Source organism: Pelophylax lessonae (assembly GCF_965119305.1).
Source record: "Pelophylax lessonae genome assembly, chromosome: 4".
Lineage (NCBI taxonomy): Eukaryota > Metazoa > Chordata > Amphibia > Anura > Ranidae > Pelophylax > Pelophylax lessonae.
Window position 1 is genome coordinate 636101840 of NC_138771.1, and position 25055 is coordinate 636126894.

Consider the following 25055-nt stretch of genomic DNA (forward strand, 5'->3'; position numbering starts at 1 on the left):
TATTAAAAATACTTTTTTTTTTATTGGTCTTATGTAATATTCTAATTTTCTGAGATACTGAATTTCGGGTTTTCACTAGCTGTAAGTCATAATCACCAAAATTTAAAAAGAAAAAAAAAATGCTTGAAATACAGTGAATTGCGAAAGTATTCGGCCCCCTTGAACTTTGCGACCTTTTGCCACATTTCAGGCTTCAAACATAAAGATATAAAACTGTAATTTTTTGTGAAGAAACAACAAGTGGGACACAATCATGAAGTGGAACGAAATTTATTGGATATTTCAAACTTTGTTAACAAATAAAAAACTGAAAAATTGGGCGTGCAAAATTATTCAGCCCCTTTACTTTCAGTGCAGCAAACTCTCTCCAGAAGTTCGGTGAGGATCTCTGAATGATCCAATGTTGACCTAAATGACTAATGATGATAAATAGAATCCACCTGTGTGTAATCAAGTCTCTGTATAAATGCCCCTGCACTGTGATAGTCTCAGAGGTCCATTTAAAGCGCAGAGAGCATCATGAAGAACAAGGAACACACCAGGCAGGTCCGAGATACTGTTGTGGAGAAGTTTAAAGCTGGATTTGGATACAAAAAGATTTCCCAAGCTTTAAACATCCAAAGGAGCACTGTGCAAGCGATAATATTGAAATGGAAGGAGTATCAGACCACTGCAAATCTACGAAGACCTGGCCGTCCCTCTAAACCTTCAGCTCATACAAGGAGAAGACTGATCAGAGATGCAGCCAAGAGGCCCATGATCACTCTGGATGAACTGCAGAGATCTACAGCTGAGGTGGGAGACTCTGTCCATAGGACAACAATCAGTCGTATACTGCACAAATCTGGCCTTTATGGAAGAGTGGCAAGAAGAAAGCCATTTCTTAAAGATATCCATAAAAAGTGTCGTTTAAAGTTTGCCACAAGCCACCTGGGAAACACACCAAACATGTGGAAGAAGGTGCTCTGGTCAGATGAAACCAAAATCAAACTTTTTGGCAACAATGCAAAACGTTATGTTTGGCGTAAAAGAAACACAGCTCATCACCCTGAACACACCATCCCCACTGTCAAACATGGTGGTGGCAGCATCATGGTTTGGGCCTGCTTTTCTTAAGCAGGGACAGGGAAGATGGTTAAAATTGATGGGAAGATGGATGGAGCCAAATACAGGACCATTCTGGAAGAAAACCTGATGGAGTCTGCAAAAGACCTGAGACTGGGACAGAGATTTGTCTTCCAACAAGACAATGATCCAAAACTTAAAGCAAAATCTACAATGGAATGGTTCACAAATAAACATATCCAGGTGTTAGAATGGCCAAGTCAAAGTCCAGACCTGAATCCAATTGAGAATCTGTGGAAAGAACTGAAAACTGATGTTTACAAACACTCTCCATCCAACCTCACTGAGCTCAAGCTGTTTTGCAAGGAGGAATGGGCAGAAATTTCAGTCTCTCGATGTGCAAAACTGATAGAGACATACCCCAAGCGTCTTACAGCTGTAATCGCAGCAAAAAGTGGCGCTACAAAGTATTAACTTAACGGGGCTGAATAATTTTGCACGCCCAATTTTTCAGTTTTTTTATTTGTTAACAAAGTTTGAAATATCCAATAAATTTCGTTCAACTTCATGATTGTGTCCCACTTGTTGTTGATTCTTCACAAAAAATTACAGTTTTTATATCTTTATGTTGAAGCCTGAAATGTGGCAAAAGGTCGAAAAGTACAAGGGGGCCGAATACTTTCCCAATGCACTATATATCACTATATGTGTGTAATGCGTCTATTTAAAATATATGAGTTTCACTCTTTGAATTGAATTACTGAAATAAATTAACTTTTTGATGATATTCTAATTTATGACATGCACCTGTAAACTAAGAAAACTTCAGGTGCTGCTCAAGGTTCCCACCACTAATTCTGGTGCCTCACACAAAAGGGATATACTGTATATGAGTTTTACTTTTTGAATTGAAATACTGAAATAAATTAACTTTTGATGATATTTTATTTTGTGAGATGCCCCTGCATGGTCTCAGTGTTTCTATTGCTTTTTAGGTTTTCACTGGAGAGATTTACCCTCACTTTCTATCACAGCGATGGTGGCCACCAAGGGCAACAAGTGGATGAAAATCCCCTTCAAAGAGAACCAAAAAATTCAGAATAGTTTCCCACTCTACATAGACTTCTCCAGAGGAGCAAACACATTTTTTTTTTATTGGGGAGATTTCCTCTTATTTCATGTAATCATGACAGGGTGTTGATGAGAAATCTCTAAGCAAGAGCCAGAATGTGATTAAAGCGAAGTTCCAGCCTCAAATACCTTTTTTAACTAAAAATACCCCGATAATACTAATCCATCGCCCTTTACAGAACCACTATTCTCATACTTACAAGGTGTACAGTATTGGATTTTAGTCAAAATCTTACTTTTAAAAACGCTGTCTGGGTGCGGCCATCTTGGATGTGGGCATCTGAAGCCGCAGTGTAATCTGCTGTGTCCTTCTTCCTGATTCCAGGGAGTGTTCTGGGAGTTCTTCCTGATTCCAGCCTCCTGGGAGTGATGACAAACAGCTCCCAGGATGCAATGCAAAGGCGGAAGTGATGTCGGTGGCCGTGGCCACAGAGGGGGGGAGAAGGAGGAAGTACAATTAAAAATGCCCTGAAAATAAGGTAAGGGACCCACGAAAAAAATTTAGAATGCCCAATTGTTGATCAGCATAGAGAGCACTCCAGGAATCACTAAAGTTGCAAAATAGACCGGAACTCCACTTTAAGATCAAGCAGAGGTTCAAACTCTTCCCCATGGTATCCAAAACTCCAAATGTTAAACTTTTATTAAAGTTAAGAAAACAATATTTTAAACCACAGACACATATGACCACAATGTCTTACCAATCTCTGCTGCAACTTTCTGAAGCTTTTCTAGACTCCGACTAATGAGGACAACGTTGAATCCCATCTTGGCCAACTAGTGACAAGAAAACACGTGTTATAAGGATAACGTAGTTGAACAGAAGTACAGACTACACCAACATTATACCCGTACCTCCTTAGCGTAGGACTTCCCTATTCCATTCGTAGCTCCCGTTATCACTAGGGAAGAGAAAGGATTAGAATTATTTTTTAGGTCATGTTTTTAAAGCTATGTTAACATTCTTGCTGGGATGAATATTTGCAAAGTAGAGGGGCTGGAAGGTGTACCTCTCTCTCCCTGAGAAAATGCTGCACCATTCTTAGTTTGGAATAGGTTACAAGACCTAAAGTGTAGCTCTTAGGACACAAGATCTTTGCTGAATGGGGAGAATCAGACAGCGGAACCTTTAGGCTGCATTCACATGTCAGCGTATGATCGCGGGCAGAACTGCCGCGGTTCCGCCCGCGATTCAGAGATTTATTGCAAATCGCGGGACGCCTAGCGTTGCCCGTTGATTTGCAATAGCCCCCCCAAACGCCGAGCGATGTTGCCGCGATTTACGCCCGCCGAATCGCGGCAACATCGCGCAAACAAAATCGCGGGACGCAATACGCTCCTAAAAAGTACAAGAGCTTCTTTGGAGCGTATTGCGTCCCGCGATTTTGTTTGCGCGATGTTGCCGCGATTCGGCGGGCGTAAATCGTGGCAACATCGCTCGGCGTTTGGGGAGCTATTGCAAATCAACGGGCAACGCTAGGCGTCCCGCGATTTGCAATAAATCTCCGAATCGCGGGCGGAACCGCGGCGGTTCTGCCCGCGATCATACTCTGACATGTGAATGCAGCCTTAGACCTCTTCAACAGAAATCAGGTGACCAAATATTAAACCTTTGGTCACAAGACAATCATTGGAGGGGCACAGAGCAGCGTTTTCGTTAGCAAAAGGCAATTTAGCAAAACCAGAACACGGAATTGCTAAAAGCCATATCCAGACTAGATGAGCATATTGGGCATTCTGTTATAATCCATGGGGATTAATATTGCACTGCCCACTCCCTTTTTGTAGCTATAACAACTTCCGTTCTTCTGGGAAGGCTTACCACAAGATTTTGGAGTATGTCTGTGGGAATTTTTGCCCATTCAGCCAAAAAAAATGCATTTGTAAGGTCAGGTTCTGAAGTTGTATTAACCACTTGCCCTCCGGAAGATTTACCCTCCTTCATGGCCAGTCCATTTTTTGCGATACAGCACTGCTTTACCTTAACTGGCAATTGAGCGGTCATGCGACGCTGTACCCAAATAAAATGTAGGCCTTTTTTTCCCCACAAACAGAGCTTTCTTTTGGTGGTATTTGGCCACCTCTGCGTCTTTGCGATATAAACAAAAAAATACTTAAAAAAAAAAAAAACACAATATTTCATACTTTCTGCAATAAAACAGATCTAATAAATAAAAAAAAAATGTAAAAAATCATATTTTTGGCTATAAAAAAAGCGTATATTGATTGTGCAAAGAGAGGACCATGCCAGACACAGCCTAAATCCAATCCTTATTACATGTGTTGTTACCACCGGATGTTGCAAGTGTATTTTCTTTTTAAATAAACTGTTATTTTAGCGGATTTATACTATGTTTGTGTCATTTGGCTTACCCTCTATATCAATGGTTGATTTGGAGATTCCACCTTCCTCATCTTCATCCTATGGCCATATACTGGAACATCCATGGATGCAGCCTAAGTCAGGGTGACCTATGACATACTACGTGAGCCTTGCTTGACCCATTTGCTATAGGGTAATTTGGGTCTGCAACCTTTGGTGAGCGCATATTGATTCCTTATTCAGATGGTGTTGGGATCCATCAGCTTCATTTACCACATACATCTCCTTGGACAGTCAATCTCACCTTTCCACTTGGGACTCACTTTATTTGTATAATATAATTTCTATATTTACATTTAATGTATTTAATTTAATACATTTAATGTATATTTTATGGACTTTATATTTAATTTAATTAATAATTAAATAATTAAAAAATAATTTAAAATAATTAATTAATAATTAATTTAATTAATACATTTAATGTATATTTTATGGACTTTATATATTTAATGAATAATTCATTTAACCACTTGCCGACCGCCGCACGACTATCTACGTCGGCGGTCAGCCCCTCACAGGCAAACTAACGTAGGGCTACGTTGCTTGCTTGTGAGGGTCTAGGGAGCGAGCGCGCGCCCCCGGGGGCGCGCTCCCGCGTGGTCACGGACCCCCCCGCGCGTGTGACCAGCGGACCTGATGTCCGCCGGCCACTCGGCGATCGGCGGGGGAGAGGGAGAATGTCAGGCAGCTTGTGTAAACAAGCTGCCTGTCATTCTCCTCGCTGTAAAGACACTGATCACTCGGATCTAGTATGTAGATCCGTTGATCAGTGTGCTTACAGCTGAAGCCACAGCCAATCACAGTAGAAACCACGCCCCTAGGGACACACACAGCCCCTCCCTCCCAAATAAAGTTAACCCCTTCACTACCAGTGTATTTTTACAGTAACAGTGCATATGTATAGCACTGATTACTGTAGAAATGTCACTGGTAACCCCAAAAGTGTCAAAAATGTCAGTCAAGGGTCCGATCTGTCCGCCGCAATGTCGCAGTACCGCAAAAAAAATCGCAGATCGCCGCCATTACGCGTTAAAAAAAAAAAACAACAAAAATGACAAAAATCTTTCCCTTTGTTAGTAAACGCGATAACTTTTGCGCAAACCAATCAAAATACGCTTTTTGCGATTTTTTTTACCAAACATAGGTAGCATAAAACAAATTGGCCGAAAATTTTAAAAAATTTTGATTTTTACATTTTTTTTGGGGGAATTTCATATAAAAAAATGTGAAAAATATTGCTATTTTTGCAAAATTGACGCTCTTTTTTTTTTTATAGCGCGTGATCAAAAAAATCGCACAGGTGATCAAATACCACCAAAAGAAAGCTCTGTTTGTGGGAAAAAAGGACGTCAAATTCGTTTAGGTACAGCATCGCACGACCGCGCAATTGTCAGTTAAAGTCACGCAGTGCCGAATCGCAAAATACCCCCTGGTCGGAATGGGGGTAAAATCTTCCGGGGCTTAAGTGGTTAATAATTAATAATTAAAAATTAATTTAAAAATTAAAAAATAATTCATTAATAATTAATTTAATTAATACATTTAATGTATATTTTATGGACTTTATATATATTTTTGTAGTGCTGTACTATATTGTCTTCATTTGTATATTGATTGGTTTGCCCAAACGTTATAGTGTCTACAAACTCTGGGATAAATTTATGGAATTTTAATTTTTTTACTAGTAATGGTGGCGATCAACAACTTATAGCGGGACTGCGATATTGCAGCGGACAAATCGGACACTAAGTGACACTTTTTGGGGACCATTGACACTAATACAGTGATCAGTGATAAAAATATGCACTGTCACTGTACTAATGACACTGGCTGGGAAGGGATTAACATTAGGGGTGATCAAAAGGGTAAATGCTTGCTTAGGGAGTGCTTGCTAACTGTGTGGGGAATGCTTTTACTATATGAAGGCAAACACGTATGTGATCCTGCCCAGGGGAGCCACCTTGCTGCCTTATATTAACAGTATACGGTCTGCAAGCGGTTAAAATACTGTAGAAAAAATTAAAAGAGAACGCATCAACCTTGCACATTACCCAAGTGGTGTTTATTGGTATAAAAAGTAAGGAAATATACTCACAGACAAGTAGGTCATAAAAACATTTCAAAGTCCACAATGGACACCAAGTAACCAGGTCACCGGGACCGTGTCTAGCACGCTGGAGAACCTTCCAGATGGCTGACGTGTTTTCGAGGGGAGATCCCCCTCTTCTTTAGAGCCACAAAGTCTGTGCATTTAACTGGAGCCATAGAGATCCTAGGCAATATCTACTTCTGTCACATCACTATTGAGCGCAGGAGATTTTGTTTGTTGTTAACCACTTAAGCCCCGGAAGATTTTACCCCCTTCCGTACCAGGGCCTATTTTGCAATTCGGCACTGCGTGACTTTAACGGACAATTGCGCGGTCTTGCGATGCTGTACCTAAACGAATTTGACGTCCTTTTAGCTTTCTTTTGGTGGTATTTGATCACCTGTGCGATTTTTTGATCATGCGCTATAAACAAAAAAAGAGCGTCAATTTTGCAAAAATAATATTTTTCACATTTTTTTTATATGAAATTCCCCCCCCCCAAAAAAATTTAAAAAATCTAAATTTTTTAACATTTTAGGCCAATTTGTTTTATGCTACATATGTTTGGTAAAAAAAAAAAAAAAATCGCAAAAAGCGTATTTTGATTGGTTTGCACAAAAGTTATTGCGTTTACTAAGGGAAAGATTTTTGTCATTTTTGTTGTTTTTTTTTTTTTAACGAGTGATGGTGGCGATCTGCGTTTTTTTTTGCGGGACTGCGACATTGCGGCGGACAGATCGGACCCTTGACTGACATTTTTGACACTTTTGGGGTTACCAGTGACATTACTGCAGTAATCAGTGCTATACATATGCACTGTTACTGTAAAAATGACACTGGCAGGGAAGGGGTTAACTTTTTTTTTGAGAGGGAGGGGTTAAGTGTGTCCCTAGGGGCGTGCTTCTAACTGTGATTGGATGTGGCTACTGGTGTAAGAACAGAGATCAACGGTCCTACATAGCAGAACTGTATGATCTCCATTCTTACACAGGGAAGAATGACAGGCGGCTGTGTTTACATTATCCCGCTGTAACGGAAGATCGCGAGTGTCCGACGGACATTAGGTCCGCCGGGCACACGCGTGGGGGGGGGGGGGTGTCTGTGACCGAGTGGTAGCGCGCCTCCGGCGGCGCGCGCTCGCTCCCTAGAGCCTCACAGGCTAGTGACGTAGCCTTACGTCGCTTTGCCTGTGAGGGGCTGACCGTCGCGGTAAATAGTCGTGCAGCGGTCGGCAAGTGGTTAAGCGCTTAAAATACCCAGACCATAGTTGGCATTCCAGTTTATCCCTAAAAGGTGTCCAATAGGGTTGAGGGTTCTGTGCAGGTCACTTAAACTCTTTCACACTAACTAATTAAACCATGTCTATATGGTGCTGGCTTTGTACATAGGGACACAGTAGTCATGCTGGAACAGAAGAGAGTCTTCCCCCAACTGTTACCCCAAGGATGGACACGCACAATTGTCAAAAATTTCTTTCTTGTAAAATTTCCAGTAGGCTTCACTGGAAACACCTAAACTCAGCCATTTGTAGGGGTGCCCACCATACTTCTGGCCTTATAGCGTAGATGAGTTGGTTAGGTGTTGTTATATTAACCACTTTACCACTGGAGGATTTTGCTGTCTTACGTCTGTGCCACTTTTTGCGATTCGGCGCTGTGTGACTTTAACTGACAATTGCGCGGTCGTGCGACGCCGTACCCAAACGAAATTTACATCCTTTTTTTCCCACAAACAGAGCTTTCTTTTGGTGGTATTTGATCACCTGTGCGATTTTTACTTTTTGCGCTATAAACAAAAAAAAAGAGCGTTTATTTTGAAAAAATAACAATACTTTTAACATTTTTTTTATATGAAATTCCCCCCCAAAAAAATGTAAAAATCAAATTTTTTTAAAAATTTTTGGCCAATTTGTTTTCTGCTACCTATGTTTGGTAAAAAAAAAATCAGAATAAGCGTATTTTGATTGGTTTGCGCAAAAGTTATTGCGTTTACTAACTACGGGAAAGATTTCTGTCATTTTTGGTGGTTTTTTTTTTTAACACGTAATGGCGGCGATCTGCGATTTTTTTTTGCGGGACTACGACATTGCGGCGGACAGATCGGACCCTTGACTGACATTTTTGACCCTTTCTGGGGTACCAGTGACATTACTACAGTTATCAGTGCTATATATAGGCACTGTTACTGTAAAAATTACACTGGCAGGGAAGGGGTTAACTTTATTGGAGAGGGAGGGGTTAATGTATGCCTGGTGCTTACTAACATGTGGGGGGGGGGGGAGGTGACTGAGTGACACAGGGACAGATCGCAGGTTCAGCTATGCTGAGCCCTGCAATCTGACCCTGCCTGTCACTTAGGAGATCCGCCCTCTCTGTTTACACAAGCAGGCGGATCTCCAAACTAGATTCCCCGACGATCGTGGAAGAGCAGCGGCGATCGCCGCCGCTCCTCCCCTGGCCCGACTCCCGCTGTGACTGAAAACAGCGGGAGCGAGCCTCCGGCGGCGCGCGCGCCGCCGAGAGAGGGGAGTGTCTGGTGACGTAGACCTACATCGCCAGACGATAACGAACCACTGTGTCGCAGTAGCAGCACAGTGAGCAGTGGGGAAGCGGTTAAAATATCGAAGTGAGTTGATATGACAGAAATGTTATTAATTCAGTGCTCAGCAGTAGACAGTAGATGTAATAAGCTAATAGTCAGCAAGCAAATGGACAAATGTTAACAATTTACAATTTGAAAAGATGGCTCCGGCCTGCAGACCGAACTTAATACCTGGCTGTCAGCAAGTTTGTAATAAAAAAAAAAAGCTTCTGTAGATAGTTTGATTAATTTTATCTGCCCACTGGGAAAGAGGCGGAAAACCATCAAAGAGTCTGTTGAGGATCTGTTGCTCGACCCTGAACTGTCAAAAACATTTGTCATTTTGCTATAGATCAGAGGGATTATGTTTAACTTCTGATAGAATCCAAAACCTAATTGCAGGGAGATGAAAAGGATTCCTTCTAAAAGCACGCATTATGAGCTGCATGTGTATATAAACTGGCATGTCCTGGTGGTACAGAACTCCTTGGGTGACCAACAAAATAATTATTTAGACCTCGTCCGTGGCAGTCATGCAGTGTTATGGCCTGATGAGATCAGGATGATGCACTGGTGTTGGAAACCCTAACCTTGACAGAGCCATCAGAACAGACCGCTCCATATGACCTTCGACCACTTCAAGAGGCCAGAGTCACCCTCATTGCATGTGAGGTAACACCTCCAAAAGTGATTGATCAAAGGCAGGGGTCTCCAAACGTTCTAAACAAAGGCCTGGTTTACTGTCCATCAGACTTTAGAGGGGCCGGAGTGTGGCCATCAGGAGTAAAAAATGTCCCAGCGTCAGTGGGAGTAAACAACCCCCATCATTGATTTCAGTGGGAGGAATTGTGCCCCATTATATGTGTTATCGGGCTCCATTGCCAGTGTCATTGGAAGGAATTGTGCCCCAACATTGGGCTCCATCGTTGGTGTCATAGGGAGGAATTGTGCCCCATCATTGGGCTCCATTGCTAGTGTCATTGAGAGGAATTGTGCCCCATCATTGGGCTCCATCGTTGGTATCATAGGGAGGAATTGTGCCCCATCATTGGGCTCCATTGCTAGTGTCATTGAGAGGAATTGTGCCCCATCATTGGTGTCATTGGGCCGCATTGTTAGTGTCATTGGGAAGAATTGTGCCCCATCATTGTTGTCAATGGGTGAGGAATTTTACACCATCATTGGTGTCATTGGGCCCCATTGTTGGTGTCATTGAGGAGGAATTGTGCCCCATCATTGGTGTCATTGCGCCTTATTGTTGGTGTCATTGGGAGGAATTGTTCCCCATCATTGGTGTCATTGGGCTCCATTGCTGGTGTCATTGAGAGGAATTGTGCCCCATCATTGGTGTCATTGGGAGGGATTGTGCCCCATCATTGGTGTCATTGTGCCCTATTGTTGGTGTCATTGGCAGGAATTGTGCCCCATCTTTGGTGTCATTGGGAGGAATTGTGCCCCATCATTGGTGTCATTGGGCCCCATTGTAGGTGTCATTGGGAAGAATTGTGCCCCATCATTGTTGCCAATGGGTGAGGAATTTTATACCATCATTGGTGTCATTGGGCCCCATTGTTGGTGTCATTGAGGAGGAATTGTGCCCGATCATTGTTGTTATTGGGCTACATTGGTAGTGTCATTGGGAGGATTGTGCCCCATTATTGGTGTCATTGAGAGGAAACATGCCCTTCATTGGTGTCAGTGAATAAAATAGCACACCAAGGGCTGGATAAAAGCAAGCAAAGGGCTGCATCTGACCCTCGGGCCATAGTTGGAGACCTCTGGTCAAAGGGGATAAGTCCAGCCAAAATCCAAACCTCTATAAATGAAGCATTTATTTCATACAGAGCCTATTCTGATGGGGACCTTTTTTCAGTTTTTACTCCCTTTTTATTTTAATTGAAAATAGCCATATTTCTGTATGTCCTTTTTCCTTCTTGTATTTTTGTAATTGCTACCTTTGTATACATGTCTATGTGCTGGCCACCTAGAGATATTTAAATATAAAGATTTCTGTGTATTAAAGCGGAGTTCCGGCCACAAAATCATGCCTGTAGATTTTATGGCATCCGCTTCCTTATCCTTTCCTGAGCCCGAATTGGATATTCCCGGCCTTTTTGTTTTTTTTTACTTACCTTTTTAGAGAGGATAATATACTCACCTTACCATCCACTTCCTCCCTCTGCAGCCGCGCCGTCACTTCCTGGCTTTGCAATGATTCCTTAGAGCTGATCGTCATCACTCCCAGGAATCAATGCGCCTGCACCGGCCCGGCGTCAGTTCCGGTGCAGGCGCCGTCATACCCTTCTAAACAGCTTCTGGGCATGCCCAGAAGCTGTGCAGGGATGACGCTGCGGCACCGGAAGTGACGGCGGGGCCGGTGCAGTGCATCGTGGGACCGAAGAGGACGGAAGAGGACGCAGAAGAGGATTGCGCTGGCTTCAAGCTGCCCACACCTGAGATGGCAGCGCTGGAGAAGAAATTTTAAAAGGAAGTATTTCTTCTAAAAGGTAAGTGCGAACCGGGACAGTTCAGAGGCTATCCATTGTGGAATGTACTAGCCCTGACTGTCCCGGGGGTATGTTCATTGAAATTTTTTTTCTGTGGCCGGAACTCCGCTTTAAGCTACACAGCCACTAATAATAATACTATGGTAATAAATGGATTTTTGTAAAATCTTACCGTAAAATCCTTTTCTCTTAGCTCATTGACAGACGTAGTCCTCGGTGATACAGCACCTTCGGGTTATGTTTACTCCACAGGAGTAGGACTAGACAGGAAATTAAAAATGCTCTGGCCACACCCCAGGGGCAGTCCCCGAGGGTATATCCTCTCTCTCTCTGCCACAGCAAATCAGTTATGTCACAAAAGCAGTGCTTAGAGAATTTAACCCAACCCAACTCAAAAACAGAGGGGCGGGTACTACGTCTGTCAATGAGCTAAGAGAAAAGGATTTTACGGTAAGATTTTACAAAAATCCATTTTTCTCTATCGCTCATTGACAGACGTAGTCCTCGGTGATACAGCACCTTCGGGAAGTCCCAGAGCAGTATCACAAATGAGGGGTGGGAAAATGGAAATCAAATCCAAATCTAGAAGGGCCAACCGGTGCCAACTAGAAGTTTACAATGCTCATCCTTAATGATGAGACTCAACAAAAAAAAATTTTCAAACAGAAAAAAACCCTCGAGGTAGACCACCGGTCTCCTCAAATTGCGGCCTGCAAAACCTTGCGGCCAAATGAGGCATCTGCCGATGCCATCACATCAATTTTATAACATTTTGTAAAGGTATGTACCGACGACCAGGTGGCCGCTTTACATACCTGGACCACTGACGCCTGATGGCGAAAGGCCCAGGAAGTACTGAGCGCTCGAGTGAAGTGCGCCCTAACAGGGAACGGAGGATTCCGACCCTTAATTGAATAAGCCTGTACCACCGTCTGACTGATCCATGTAGATATGGTCGCGGCAGACACAGGCAACCCCCTTCAAGGGCTATCCGTGATCACAAAAAGTGAGTCCGTCTTACGAAAACCACTTTAGGAAGGAAGGATGGATTCGGAAGAAGAACCACCTTATCCCTATGAACCACCAGATCTGGGGAACGACAGGATAATGCGGCCAGTTCTGACACCCTGCGTACAGAAGTAATGGCCACCAAGAAGGCCACCTTCTGGGAATGTAAGCAAGGGAATCTCCCTAATATCTTCAAAGAGAAGTTTCTGAAGAACCGACCACACTAAATTAAGATACCAGGCGGTAAGGGTGCGCACACTGGCGGAGCCAGATGTCGCACCCCCTGGATGAAATTCCGCACCAAGGAATGATTAGCCAAAGGTTTCTTGAAAGAAGATTGCTAACGCCGAAAACCTGACCCTTGATCGTGCTCAAGGATAGTTTCTGCTCAACCCCTTGTTGCAGACAGACCAAAATTCGGGTCACCGAATAGGTCTGTGGGGGAAATCCAATAGATTCACACCATGCAATAGAAGACTTCCATGTGCTGGAAGTCGCTTTCCTTGCTTTAACTGGAGGTAGGAATAACTGAAGCTGACACTCCCTTGTCCTTCAGTACCTGGGTCTCAATGGCCAGGCCATTAAGCCAGCGACTGTAAAGCAAGATGGAAGATCGGTCCCTGAGACCGCAAATCCTCCCTGAGAGGAAGTCTCCAAGGAGCGTCCGCGACTAGCCTCGCCAAGTCGGCGTACCAGGCTCGACGAGGTCAATCCGGAATTTCCAGAATAACTGGAATTCCCTCCACCTCTATCCTGCGAAGAAGTTCCCGCAGCAACTTGAGAGGATGGAAGGCATGCCGTAGCGGATACTGCCCCCACAGGGCGATCAGCGTTTCTGCTGCGTCCGCTAGAGGATTGTGGCACGAGCTACAAACCTCCGCACCTTCCTGTTAGGCCAAGGTGCCAACAGATCCACATCCGGGATGTCCCAATGAAGGGACAGCTAGGGAAAAACCTCTGGATGAAGAGGCCATATGCGATTGGATCCGAATCGGGCTGCTCTAGAGCTGCTCGATCCAGTAAATCAGACAAAATCTGATCGCTCTCAGTTCCGATACCCTTATTGGTAATCTGGATACTATCGGAAGAAATGACTTCCCCTGGTTGAGCATCGGAGACTTCCTGGTCCGCTCGCTCAACCGGATCCGATTGTCCAGGGAATCGGAATTCTGATTCCATTAAAAAAGAATCTCCTTCAGGAGAATTCGGGTATGAGACTGGGTATACGGTACTGCCTCTAAGAAGGCCACCATCAGTCCCAGCCAATTGACGGACAGCAACATCCGAATCGTTGACTGAACCTTCTGGAGTTTCCCAGCAAGGAGAAACTCTCTTGCCCAGGATGTATCCAACCTTAGGCCCAGATAGTTCAGTCTCCTGGTGGGAACCAGGGATGATCTTTGGGAAAGCGAAAAAAACGCTGATGTCCTGCGATGATGGGGATATAAAGATAGGCATCCTATATGTCTATGGACGCTAGGAAATCTCTTTGATGCAGGGAGGCCACCACTGTACGGATGGACTCTATTTCTTCCCAAGTCCAGATTTGGACGCACCTTGCCCTCTTTCCTGGGCATTGTGAATAGGTTCGAATAGAACCCCTGAAACCGTTCAATGTTAGAAGGGAAGAATCGCACCGGTGGAAGTGATCGAAACTCGATCCTGTGTCCTCCAGAAACCGGTGAAGACATCCCCCCCCACCCCAGAGATGGGTAGGGGCGCATCAGGCTATATTCTTCAGGCTTGGCTGAGCCGGACTCTTTGTTTACCCCTCTAAAGGGGCTTTGGAGGGTTTCGCCTTATCGCCCGCCCTCGCGGAACGAACAACTCTATATGAGCAGAAAAGGAAGGTCCTCGTTAGTTACGAGGTCTTTTTATCCTAACAGTCTGTGGCAAGACAGCAGGTGGTACCTTCTATCCTACAAAGAGGAATTCCTCAAACGGATAGCACCTAGCCATGCGTTTGGAAATAACAGGGGTTCGTTTCTAAACGACCCCATTTGGGTAAAGGAAAATCCTTCGCCCTTTTGGTAGGCTAACAAGTACCAAAAAAGGAATCTCAGTTTCAGCTACCTCTGCCGGTGTAACCTCAAGACTAAAGGTTTCCCGGACGGACACAACTAGTGCATCCACCACTCTTGTGCTATGGCGGAGGCAGAAACGTGCTCCTCACTGCTGAGGAGATATTACCTGAGACAACAGCCCCCTAAGAGGGACCTGCAACTGCATTGACCAGTTCCGAATCCGTATCTGAAGTATCTGATAAACAATAGGGGTAGGCGGGGGTCGCTTCTTGATCCCCGTCCCTGACAGGCCACCTCCACCCGGGATACCAAAGACTCCAAAACTGCCGATAATGCATTAAAAACAAGTGGGGTACTGAAGGGTCCTGCGGCCACCTTGAGGGGATCAGGTGGGGATACCTATGCGGCAGGGTCAATGATTATACAAGACACTTGCCAGCGACAAAAAATGACAAAGTAAAAAAAAACCTTTTTTTTTTTTTTTTTTTTTTTTTGTGTCCCCCAGTCGCAACAGCGCCCCTCAGTGTTACCTGCCTTTTTGGACCCCACAGAGAGAGAGACAGACCCCAAGGCTCATCCCTGATGCACAGAAGTTTTCATCAGCTTGCTCAGTGCTTGTCTTGTTACAGACAGGAAGTCTTTGGCCCTATTTCCTGGGTAAAAGAGGCGGCTCCGCCCCTTAACACGCCTGCCGGCTCCTCCCCCTGGCTCCATGAGGTGTTTGAGTCACCTCAAACATGGCCGCCCCCATGCCGGAGACACGAGGCTACACCAAAATGGCGGCCTCGTGCGATCTACATGTCTGCAGAAGGATCTCGGCCTCACAACCCTTCACCCTCATGGTGGTCAGCGTGGTCGGAGGTACCGGACCCTAGCGGGCCGTATGCGGTCCGTGGCCGTCGGGAGGCATCTGCTTAGCTGGAGGAATGATCTGGAATGCAGTATACATGTATAGACATCGCCCTGTGGCTACTGACAGGTAGGATACCTTATACTATCACAGTAAAGTTCTAGTACTGCCACTGACTACAATCATTTACACATTTTTACAATTAGATTGTCAGCTCCCAAACCAAGCCTCCTGGCTTTTTGTACACAAAAATCACACTCAATTAGGGGGATCTGTGACATGTTGTAGGATAGAGGGGAACCCATCCTTACCATTACAGAGAGGGGCCCGCGTTCACCACAAGACCCGTCAGGGGGAAAGGGGGAACATACTACTCACCATACCAGAACCAGGCGGGCGCCAACTCCTGACAGTACCCCTCTCCACCGAGGTAGGAGGGCTGTCGACCAATACGGGCGCCGTGACTCATGGTCTTTGGCGTTTCAGCGAGACGTTTAACTCGCAGGGTCAGTCCCCGTCCAGTGGGACTATGTCGCGGCCGACCCAGCGCGGAGCTATGGCCTGCACGCGCTCGTAGGCTGAACTGGGGTGACCACTGGATCTCAACATCCCGCCCGTCGCCCAGTTCAGCTTTCTTGCTTGAAGATCTCACAGGAACACTGGAGAAAAAAAGCTGTCTTAAAAAATTATTTTCTAAGAAAAAAATCCTGCCAGGACCGAAGATCCCAGCAAGGTATCTAGGTCCTTACTCCTGACTAGACAGAAAAAAAACTGATTTGCTGTGGCAGAGAGAGAGAGGATATACCCTCGGGGACTGCCCCTGGGGTGTGGCCAGAGCATTTTTAATTTCCTGTCTAGTCCTACTCCTGTGGAGGCAACATAACCCGAAGGTGCTGTATCACCGAGGACTACGTCTGTCAATGAGCGATAGAGAAAGTACTACTTAGAATTAAGTACTAAGAATTCAGACTCCTAGAGAGATTGGTGCATTGTGTCACCACAATGTACCAATATCGATGGTCAATGATATCACCCGGGATCCCCGGCACTGTGTTTACATTAGCAGAGTGGCATGGATCTATCATTTAGTGATGGGATTGTGGTATGTACACATCAGCTTGCAATGATTCTTAGTGAATGGCAATGGATTTACATCACTGGATGCCGTGTGTGATATTGATTACTTCACTGGACATCGTAAGTGATGTGGATTAACACTGGGGACATTACCTTAAAGTGTTACTTAACCCACAACAGTAAAATCAGTGCGTATATGCAGTAAAGATTTACCGGTTTATAAGTACTATGGTACCCCTGGGATGACCCCCCTGGGGCTGTTATCTGGGGGCCCCTTAACATAATGGAAGCCTCTAGAACCCACTATAATTACCCCGCCATTTTTTTGAGGGGCTGCATGTTGGGAAGAGGGCCTCAACCCTCAACATTAAGACAAGGTGCCTTGAAATCATACTGTTCCAATGTGTGACTTGCACACCGTACTGACGTAAGGGTCAACCTAAGGGTCCTTTCACATGGTTTGCTGTGCGGTGCAGACCTTTCTCTGCTCAGCGGGGATCGATCCGCCGATCCCCGCTGAGCAGGCGGATGGCAGCTCCGTCTCTGCACTGTGTGCGGAGAGGGAGGTGTCAGAGACCTGCTGCTCTCTATGGGGGAATCGGATGAGAACCGACCGCCTGTCCCCTCTCATCTGATCCCATCCCATCCGATCCCCTGGACAGATGGAAAATAGGGTTTCCATCCGTCCGGATTTCACGGACAGGATCGGATGCAGATGGCAGCGGGTGTCAGCGGACATGTCACCCCTGACATCCGTTGCCCCATAGGGATGCATGGAGCATCCGATCAGATCCGCCTGAAAAACTGACAGGCAGATCTGATCGGATCGTTTCGTGTGAAAGGGACCTAACTGACATTTATGACACTTTTGGGGGGACCAGTGACATTGCTACAGTAATCAGTGCTAATAATATGCACTGTTACTGTAATAATGACATTGGCAGGGAAGGGGTTAACCTAGTGGGTGATCAAAGGGTTAAATGTGAGCCTAAGGGAGTGTTTACCAACTGTGGGGGAGAGGCTTGTGAAATGATCAGAGAGACCTGTGTTCCTATAGAGAAGGATCACAGGGGCTCTGTGATCATTCCAGAGAGAAGAACGGTTGGATGTGTTTACAACAGCCGACCGTCCTTCTCTCTCAGCGGGAAGTGATCGCCGGTGCCCAGCGGCAATCGCAGCCGCCGGTTCCCATGTATCGGCATCCCCGCTGCCTAGTAGGGAGCAGGAGCGTGCCGCCGGCGGTGCGCGCTAGCCCCCCCCCCCCCTGGACCAAGGGCACGATCGATGTAGGCTACGTCGGTTCGTGCAGAAGGGCTATCCTGCCACAGTAAATGTGCAGCGGGAAGGCCAGAAGTGGTTAACCAAGAAAAGGTGCATGTATACATGTGTAAAAATACTGACCAGCCATGCAGAATTTTTTTTCTTTTTTACTAATCTATACCTATTGCAAGTTTATGCATCTGTGTGTACAGGCCCTTTAAAAAACAATGTGCTGCATTTAGATCAGTAAAAAAACATTTTAGGCGTCTTGTGTGCAAGAGGACTAAAGCCCGGCACACACAACTAGTTTTTATTTTCCGTTCAACTCAGCAGGTCGAACGAAAAAAGATTGACAGCTCTGGTTGGAGCCGCTGTACTAATGATCCGACGTTAGTACAGCCATCTCCCCTGCTGTTCTTTTGTGTTCTGATAGAAGGACAACCCCCCCGCCAGAACACTTCGGCCAGCGCTCTCATTCATTGGCACGGATCAGGAGTCGGACGGCAGTTGGTTTTCCAGCATGTCGAACGGCCGGCTACTGTTGGACCAGCTGCCTTACGCACGGGCCAAATTTCGATTGGTTTTCATTGAACGGCCGATGTCACCCGATATTCGGCTCATGTGCACGGGGCTTGAGACATCCCCCAAGCAGATTTTTGAAGGATAGATTATATCTGCACAACCATCATCACTGGATTATCAGTCTAATAATTCATGGATTTAAAATTTGCTAAAGTTTTAGTCACTGAACTGGATTGACACAATCAGGGCTTTTTTTCAGCAGGAACACGGGGGAACGCAGTTCCGGCACCTCCAGCACTGAATGTGTGCCATGGCAAGGGGTGCTGGAGGGTCTACTGATGCTGGCTGCTGGGGGATCTATTGATGCTGGAGGGGATCTATTTTTGCACGGCAATCTATTGTTGCTGGTGGAGGATCTTTTGATACTGGGGGTTAATTGTTGCTGGAAGGGATGATCTACTGTTTAGAGAGGGGTCTACTGTTGCTGGCTGCTAGAGAGTCTATTGATGTTGGCTGCTGGGAGATCTTTTGCTGCTGCTGGGGGGAGATCTTTTGCTGCTGGCTGTGGGGGATCTATTTTATTGCTTTTCTTGTTATCATAACCAAATTCCATACATTCCACTACAAAATTATACTTGGCTCTATATTTTTTAAAAGGGACTGTACTGGAAGCTGGGTAGGGGGTGGATTCAAGGGTCGGTGCTCGGAGGTGGGTAGGGGTGGAACCAAGGGTTAGTGCTCAGAGGTGGGTAGGGGGCAGAGACACAAAGTAACTTAGAAGGGGGAGTTCCTGCACCTATTCTCTGAGAAAAAAAGCCCTGGACACAATTATTTGCACAATTTTGTATTCCTTGCAGCATTGGTGATTGGATACACTACCCAGTAATATTTTATTGTTTAATCGTGATATTGCACATTTGTTAAAGCTCCCTGCAGCACCAGTACTAGAGTACAGTACCCAGCAGGGTTATCTTTAATTTTTTTATTTTTTTTTAATAATTATTTGTTATTGCCATTTCAGGGTAGAAAAACAATACAATGTATTAGATGTAGCACCCTCCTAGTCAGGTGTGAGATAGGCAGTATAGTTTGGGTTCTGGCTGCTTATCAGCAGAGCAACAAGCCAAAGTTATGTGCGCAGAGCAACAAGCCAAAGTTATGTGCTTTCTGCATATCAGGGAGCACAATTTACAGTTAGGCCTGTTCCATGTGTCCTGTGTGTGATTCTTCTGGGCTGAGGGGTTGTCCCCACTTTGTTCAATAGTGAGGCATGTTGGACAGTGGAGGAAACCCAGCCAGTGACACACAGGCTTTGATATCTATCCCATTGGTTTGGCACAGAAGAGGTGCATGGGATAGGTTGTAAAAGCCAAGGGCACGTGAGGCAGGGGGTCTTTGGGCAGGAAGCCAGGTCCCGGAAGGAGGGTGACAGCTGTCTCTCCTTCTGTAGCAGTGGATGGTGGTCCCAGGCAGTCAAACCTGGTGAACCAGAGAGTGTGTGGCTGAACCCAGAGGTCCTGGAGAAGCTGACTGGAAGAGTTGGGGCTGAAGTAAATCTGGAAAAACAGTGTCCGGGAGTACAGAGAAACTTGCCCGGGGGTCTGCCCAGGAAGGGGACCACTCCGGAGTATAGAGTCAGTGGAGGGGTGTCAGCACACAGAGAGAGTGAAAGGGGGTGCCGAGTTTAGAACCCTGAAGAGAATTACAAGCAGGAACACTTAACCGGTTTCCGACCGCCGCAAGTACATATACTGCGGCAGTCAGCCCCGGCCAGGCAAAGTGACGTATCAGTACGTCACTTGCCTGTCACTTCCTTGTGAGCCAATAGCGGGTGGGCGCCCGCCCTGGCTCGTTCCCTAGGAAGTCCGTGCGTGTGACCGGCGGACCCGATGTCCGCCGGTCACTCGGCGATCGTCGGTGTAGAGGGAGAAAGGCAGGCGGCTAATGTGAGCAAGCGGCCTGTCATTCTCCCCTGTGTAGGAATAGTGATCATACGGTTTTACTATGTAGGACCGTTGATCACTGTTCCTACACCAGTAGCCATGTCCAATCACAGTTAGAAGCACGCCCCTAGGGACACACTTAACCCCTCCTTCCCCAATACAGTTAAGCCCTTCCCTGCCAGTGTCATTTTGCAGTAACAGTGCATATATATATATATATATATATATATATATATATATATAGCACTGATTACTGCAGTAATGTCACTGGTAACCCCAAAAGTGTCAAAAATGTCAGTCAAGGGTCCAATCTGACCGCTGCAATGTTGCAGTACACCAAAAAAAAAAAAAAATCGCAGATCGCCGCCATTACGCGTTAAAAAAAAACACCAAAAATGACAAAAAATCTTTCCCTTTGTTAGTAAACGCGATAACTTTTGCGCAAACCAATCAAAATACGCTTTTTTGCGATTTTTTTTACCAAACATATGTAGCATAAAACAAATTGGCCTAAAATGTTAAAAAAATTTTGATTTTTAAATTTTTTTTTTGGGGAATTTCATTTTAAAAAATGTGAAAAATATTGTTATTTTTGCAAAATTGTTGCTCTTTTTTTGTTTATAGCACAAAAAGTAAAAATTGCACAGGTGATCAAATACCACCAAAAGAAAGCTCTGTTTGTGGGAAAAAAAGGACGTCAAATTCGTTCAGGTACAGCGTCGCACGACCGCGCAATTGTCCGTTAAAGTCACGCAGTGCCGAATCGCAAAAAAAACCCTGGTCGGAATGGGGGTAAAATCTTCCGGGGCTTAAGTGGTTAAAAGTATCTTCACTTCAGTGGCAGAGTGAAGCAGTGGCCTTGCCGCATTCCTAAAGTCAGTAGGCATTAGTTGTGAAGGTATATATGGGGCGTTAAATCCAAATAAATATAAAAGTGATATTCAAATAAAGTGAATCTGGTGCAAAAATCGTAAAGTCCAACAGTCCAAAATGAAAATATTTCAATCTGTGATAATACGATGCGAAATCAAGGTGTAGGAAAATCAAATGATATCAAATTGATAGTTGTGAGATCCCTCCACCTGGTGGATTTCCTCCTTACCCGGCGGGCGAGAGGTAAGTGCAATAAATAATATCCAAGAAACACTCTTCTGTGACAAGTTGCTCTCTGCTGATTCTCAGTACATGGCTGGCGAGGTTATTATAGGAAATAGGAATGCGAGTTATTGTTCGCTGTTTGCCGGGGGATGGCGTAGGACAGGTTGAAGTTGTATAAATTGTTTCAGAAATGGCAACGCGTTTACGGCCTGATATTCAAGTGCTTCCTGTGATGATATACCTTTGAAAGCCTGTTACGCCCGGTCTGAAGGGGAAGAGAGCAGAATACCTTTGCAAAGGTGGTTCCAGAGCCCATTTATTATATATTTCTGGTAAGAGGCTATTGTGGTTTTTGCACCAGCGGTGAAGAGCACAGTTGTTGGGTGTTGTCACAGAAGAGTGTTCCTTGGATATTATTTATTGCACTTATCTCTCGTCCGCTGGGTAAGGAGGAAATCCACCAGGTGGAGGGATCTCACAACTATCAATTTGATATAATTTGATTTTCCTACACCTTGATTTCGCATCATATTATCACAGATTGAAATATTTTCATTTTGGACTTTTACGATTTTTGCACCAGATTCACTTTATTTGAATATCACTTTTATATTTATTTGGATTTAGCGCAACATATATACCTTCACATTATATTTACTTCTGGTAGCAGCTTTTTCACAGATTAGCGCACCTTTTTCAAATTTACAACAGTTATTAGTTGGGAGTATCCCACTCATCCCTTCTCCTATCCAAGTTCTAAATAAAACTACAAAACAACATCCCCTGGACTGATCATTGACTGAGCCAAGTACTTAAAGTGTGAAGTTTCTGCAAGTCGTTGCTACAGGTAACCAGGGCCAGATTAACATAGGGGCTATTGGAGCTGCAGCTCCAGGCCAATACCCTAATATAGGCCCCGGGTTGGCCATATTCACTGTTACCGCTCTTCTGTCACTTGTAAACACAGAAGTCTGGCTTCTATGCTCGCTTCCCCAGGCAGCTCCCTCAGAACCTCCCCACACAGCACGAAGGCCGGACAAGGAGGGACAGTTGCCGATGCATGGATGTGTTTATGGGCTTCAGAGACAGCATCCCATGTTAAAATTAGGCATGCATGGCTGCACCCTTCCTCCTCTGGGTGCATGGCAAGGCACGGCCCTTAAGGCCCTTCAAAATCCTCAGCACCAAGCCCATGATGCTCTTAATCCGGCCCTGCAGGTAACCTAGGGGAATCCAGAAAGTGTTATATCTAGCAGTCCTCTAGGGGGCAGTGCTACATATATATCAAAACACGCAGATAATATCAAAACAGTGTTAATTCACGTCTTTTCTATAACTCGTACAACTATACCCCAGTTCAAATGTAGCTAAAGTATTAACCTGTTTCGCGCATAGGTATCATCAGGGCCGCTGATAGGCCAGTACAACTGGCCCTGTTGTACCTGGCCCTGTATCCTCAGCTCAGCAGGGGGGCCCGGGCAGCCTAAGAGACAGTCTGATAGTCTTCGGGTAAATGCCTGCACCAGTGGCAGAGCTCCCAGAACGTCCAAGTCCCGCCTGTCAAAATGATTGGTTGCTGGACCCGTCTAGCATCCCAGCAACCAATCAGGTGCATGCAAACCCCGGCATGAGGAAGATGTAACTTTCTCATCTTGAGCTGCTCCACCTCCATCTTTGCTGTACTTCCCACTGACAACGGAAGGGCTGGGAGTGTGAGGAGACATGCTGGACGGGACAACTAATGTAAGTGAGAAGAGCTCCTAGCATAGCTGCACACAGAGGAGGGGGGTCACACAGGTCTATTTTAGAAGGAGAGGGAGGACAGGCTTCCCCAGAGCTATTTACACTGCAACCACACCACCCACAGTACTTGTACTATGTCTGCAGTCTCTGGCTGTCTCCTGTGTGATGCCTGCAGTCTCTGGCTGTCTCCTGTGTGATGCCTGCAGTCTCTGGCTGTCTCCTGTGTGATGCCTGCAGTCCACTCTCTGGCTGTCTCCTGTGTGATGTCTGCACTCTCTGGCTGTCTCCTGTGTGATGCCTGCAGTCTCTGGCTGTCTCCTGTGTGATGTCTGCAGTCTCTGGCTGTCTCCTGTGTGATGCCTGCACTCTCTGGCTGTCTCCTGTGTGATGCCTGCAGTCCACTCTCTGGCTGTCTCCTGTGTGATGTCTGCACTCTCTGGCTGTCTCCTGTGTGATGCCTGCAGTCTCTGGCTGTCTCCTGTGTGATGTCTGCACTCTCTGGCTGTCTCCTGTGTGATGCCTGCACTCTCTGGCTGTCTCCTGTGTGATGCCTGCAGTCCACTCTCTGGCTGTCTCCTGTGTGATGCCTGCACTCTCTGGCTGTCTCCTGTGTGATGCCTGCAGTCCACTCTCTGGCTGTCTCCTGTGTGATGTCTGCACTCTCTGGCTGTCTCCTGTGTGATGCCTGCAGTCTCTGGCTGTCTCCTGTGTGATGCCTGCACTCTCTGGCTGTCTCCTGTGTGATGCCTGCACTCTCTGGCTGTCTCCTGTGTGATGTCTGCACTCTCTGGCTGTCTCCTGTGTGATGCCTGCAGTCTCTGGCTGTCTCCTGTGTGATGCCTGCAGTCTCTGGCTGTCTCCTGTGTGATGTCTGCACTCTCTGGCTGTCTCCTGTGTGATGCCTGCAGTCCACTCTCTGGCTGTCTCCTGTGTGATGTCTGCACTCTCTGGCTGTCTCCTGTGTGATGTCTGCACTCTCTGGCTGTCTCCTGTGTGATGCCTGCAGTCCACTCTCTGGCTGTCTCCTGTGTGATGCCTGCACTCTCTGGCTGTCTCCTGTGTGATGTCTGCACTCTCTGGCTGTCTCCTGTGTGATGCCTGCACTCTCTGGCTGTCTCCTGTGTGATGCCTGCACTCTCTGGCTGTCTCCTGTGTGATGTCTGCACTCTCTGGCTGTCTCCTGTGTGATGCCTGCAGTCCACTCTCTGGCTGTCTCCTGTGTGATGCCTGCAGTCCTCTCTCTGGCTGTCTCCTGTGTGATGCCTGCAGTCCACTCTCTGGCTGTCTCCTGTGTGATGCCTGCACTCTCTGGCTGTCTCCTGTGTGATGCCTGCACTCTCTGGCTGTCTCCTGTGTGATGTCTGCACTCTCTGGCTGTCTCCTGTGTGATGTCTGCACTCTCTGGCTGTCTCCTGTGTGATGTGTGCACTCTCTGGCTGTCTCCTGTGTGATGCCTGCAGTCTCTGGCTGTCTCCTGTGTGATGCCTGCAGTCTCTGGCTGTCTCCTGTGTGATGCCTGCAGTCTCTGGCTGTCTCCTGTGTGATGCCTGCACTCTCTAAACGTCTCCTGTGTGATGCCTGCACTCTCTGGCTGTCTCCTGTGTGATGCCTGCACTCTCTAAACGTCTCCTGTGTGATGCCTGCACTCTCTAAACGTCTCCTGTGTGATGCCTGCACTCTCTGACACCATGGTTTATCGCACCAGGTGACACTAACCCTAGTGACGCTACTGCCCCCGCTCTGCTGCTCTTACTAGCAGGGGTGTAATTGCA

General features: G+C 46.0%; 1 protein-coding gene across 1 annotated transcript in view; it reads right to left on the reverse strand.

Moving 5' to 3' along the window:
* Nucleotides 1-25055, reverse strand: part of LOC309554709 (very-long-chain 3-oxoacyl-CoA reductase-like) — a gene marked incomplete at its 5' end in the record, with an annotated part of 154346 nt that overhangs the window by 85648 nt on the left and 43643 nt on the right. Inside the window, 2 exons of the mRNA XM_082256412.1 lie at nucleotides 2898-2973; nucleotides 3052-3098. Of these exons, the coding sequence (XP_082112538.1) occupies nucleotides 2898-2973; nucleotides 3052-3098 (123 nt within the window). The remainder of the gene's footprint in view (nucleotides 1-2897; nucleotides 2974-3051; nucleotides 3099-25055) is intronic.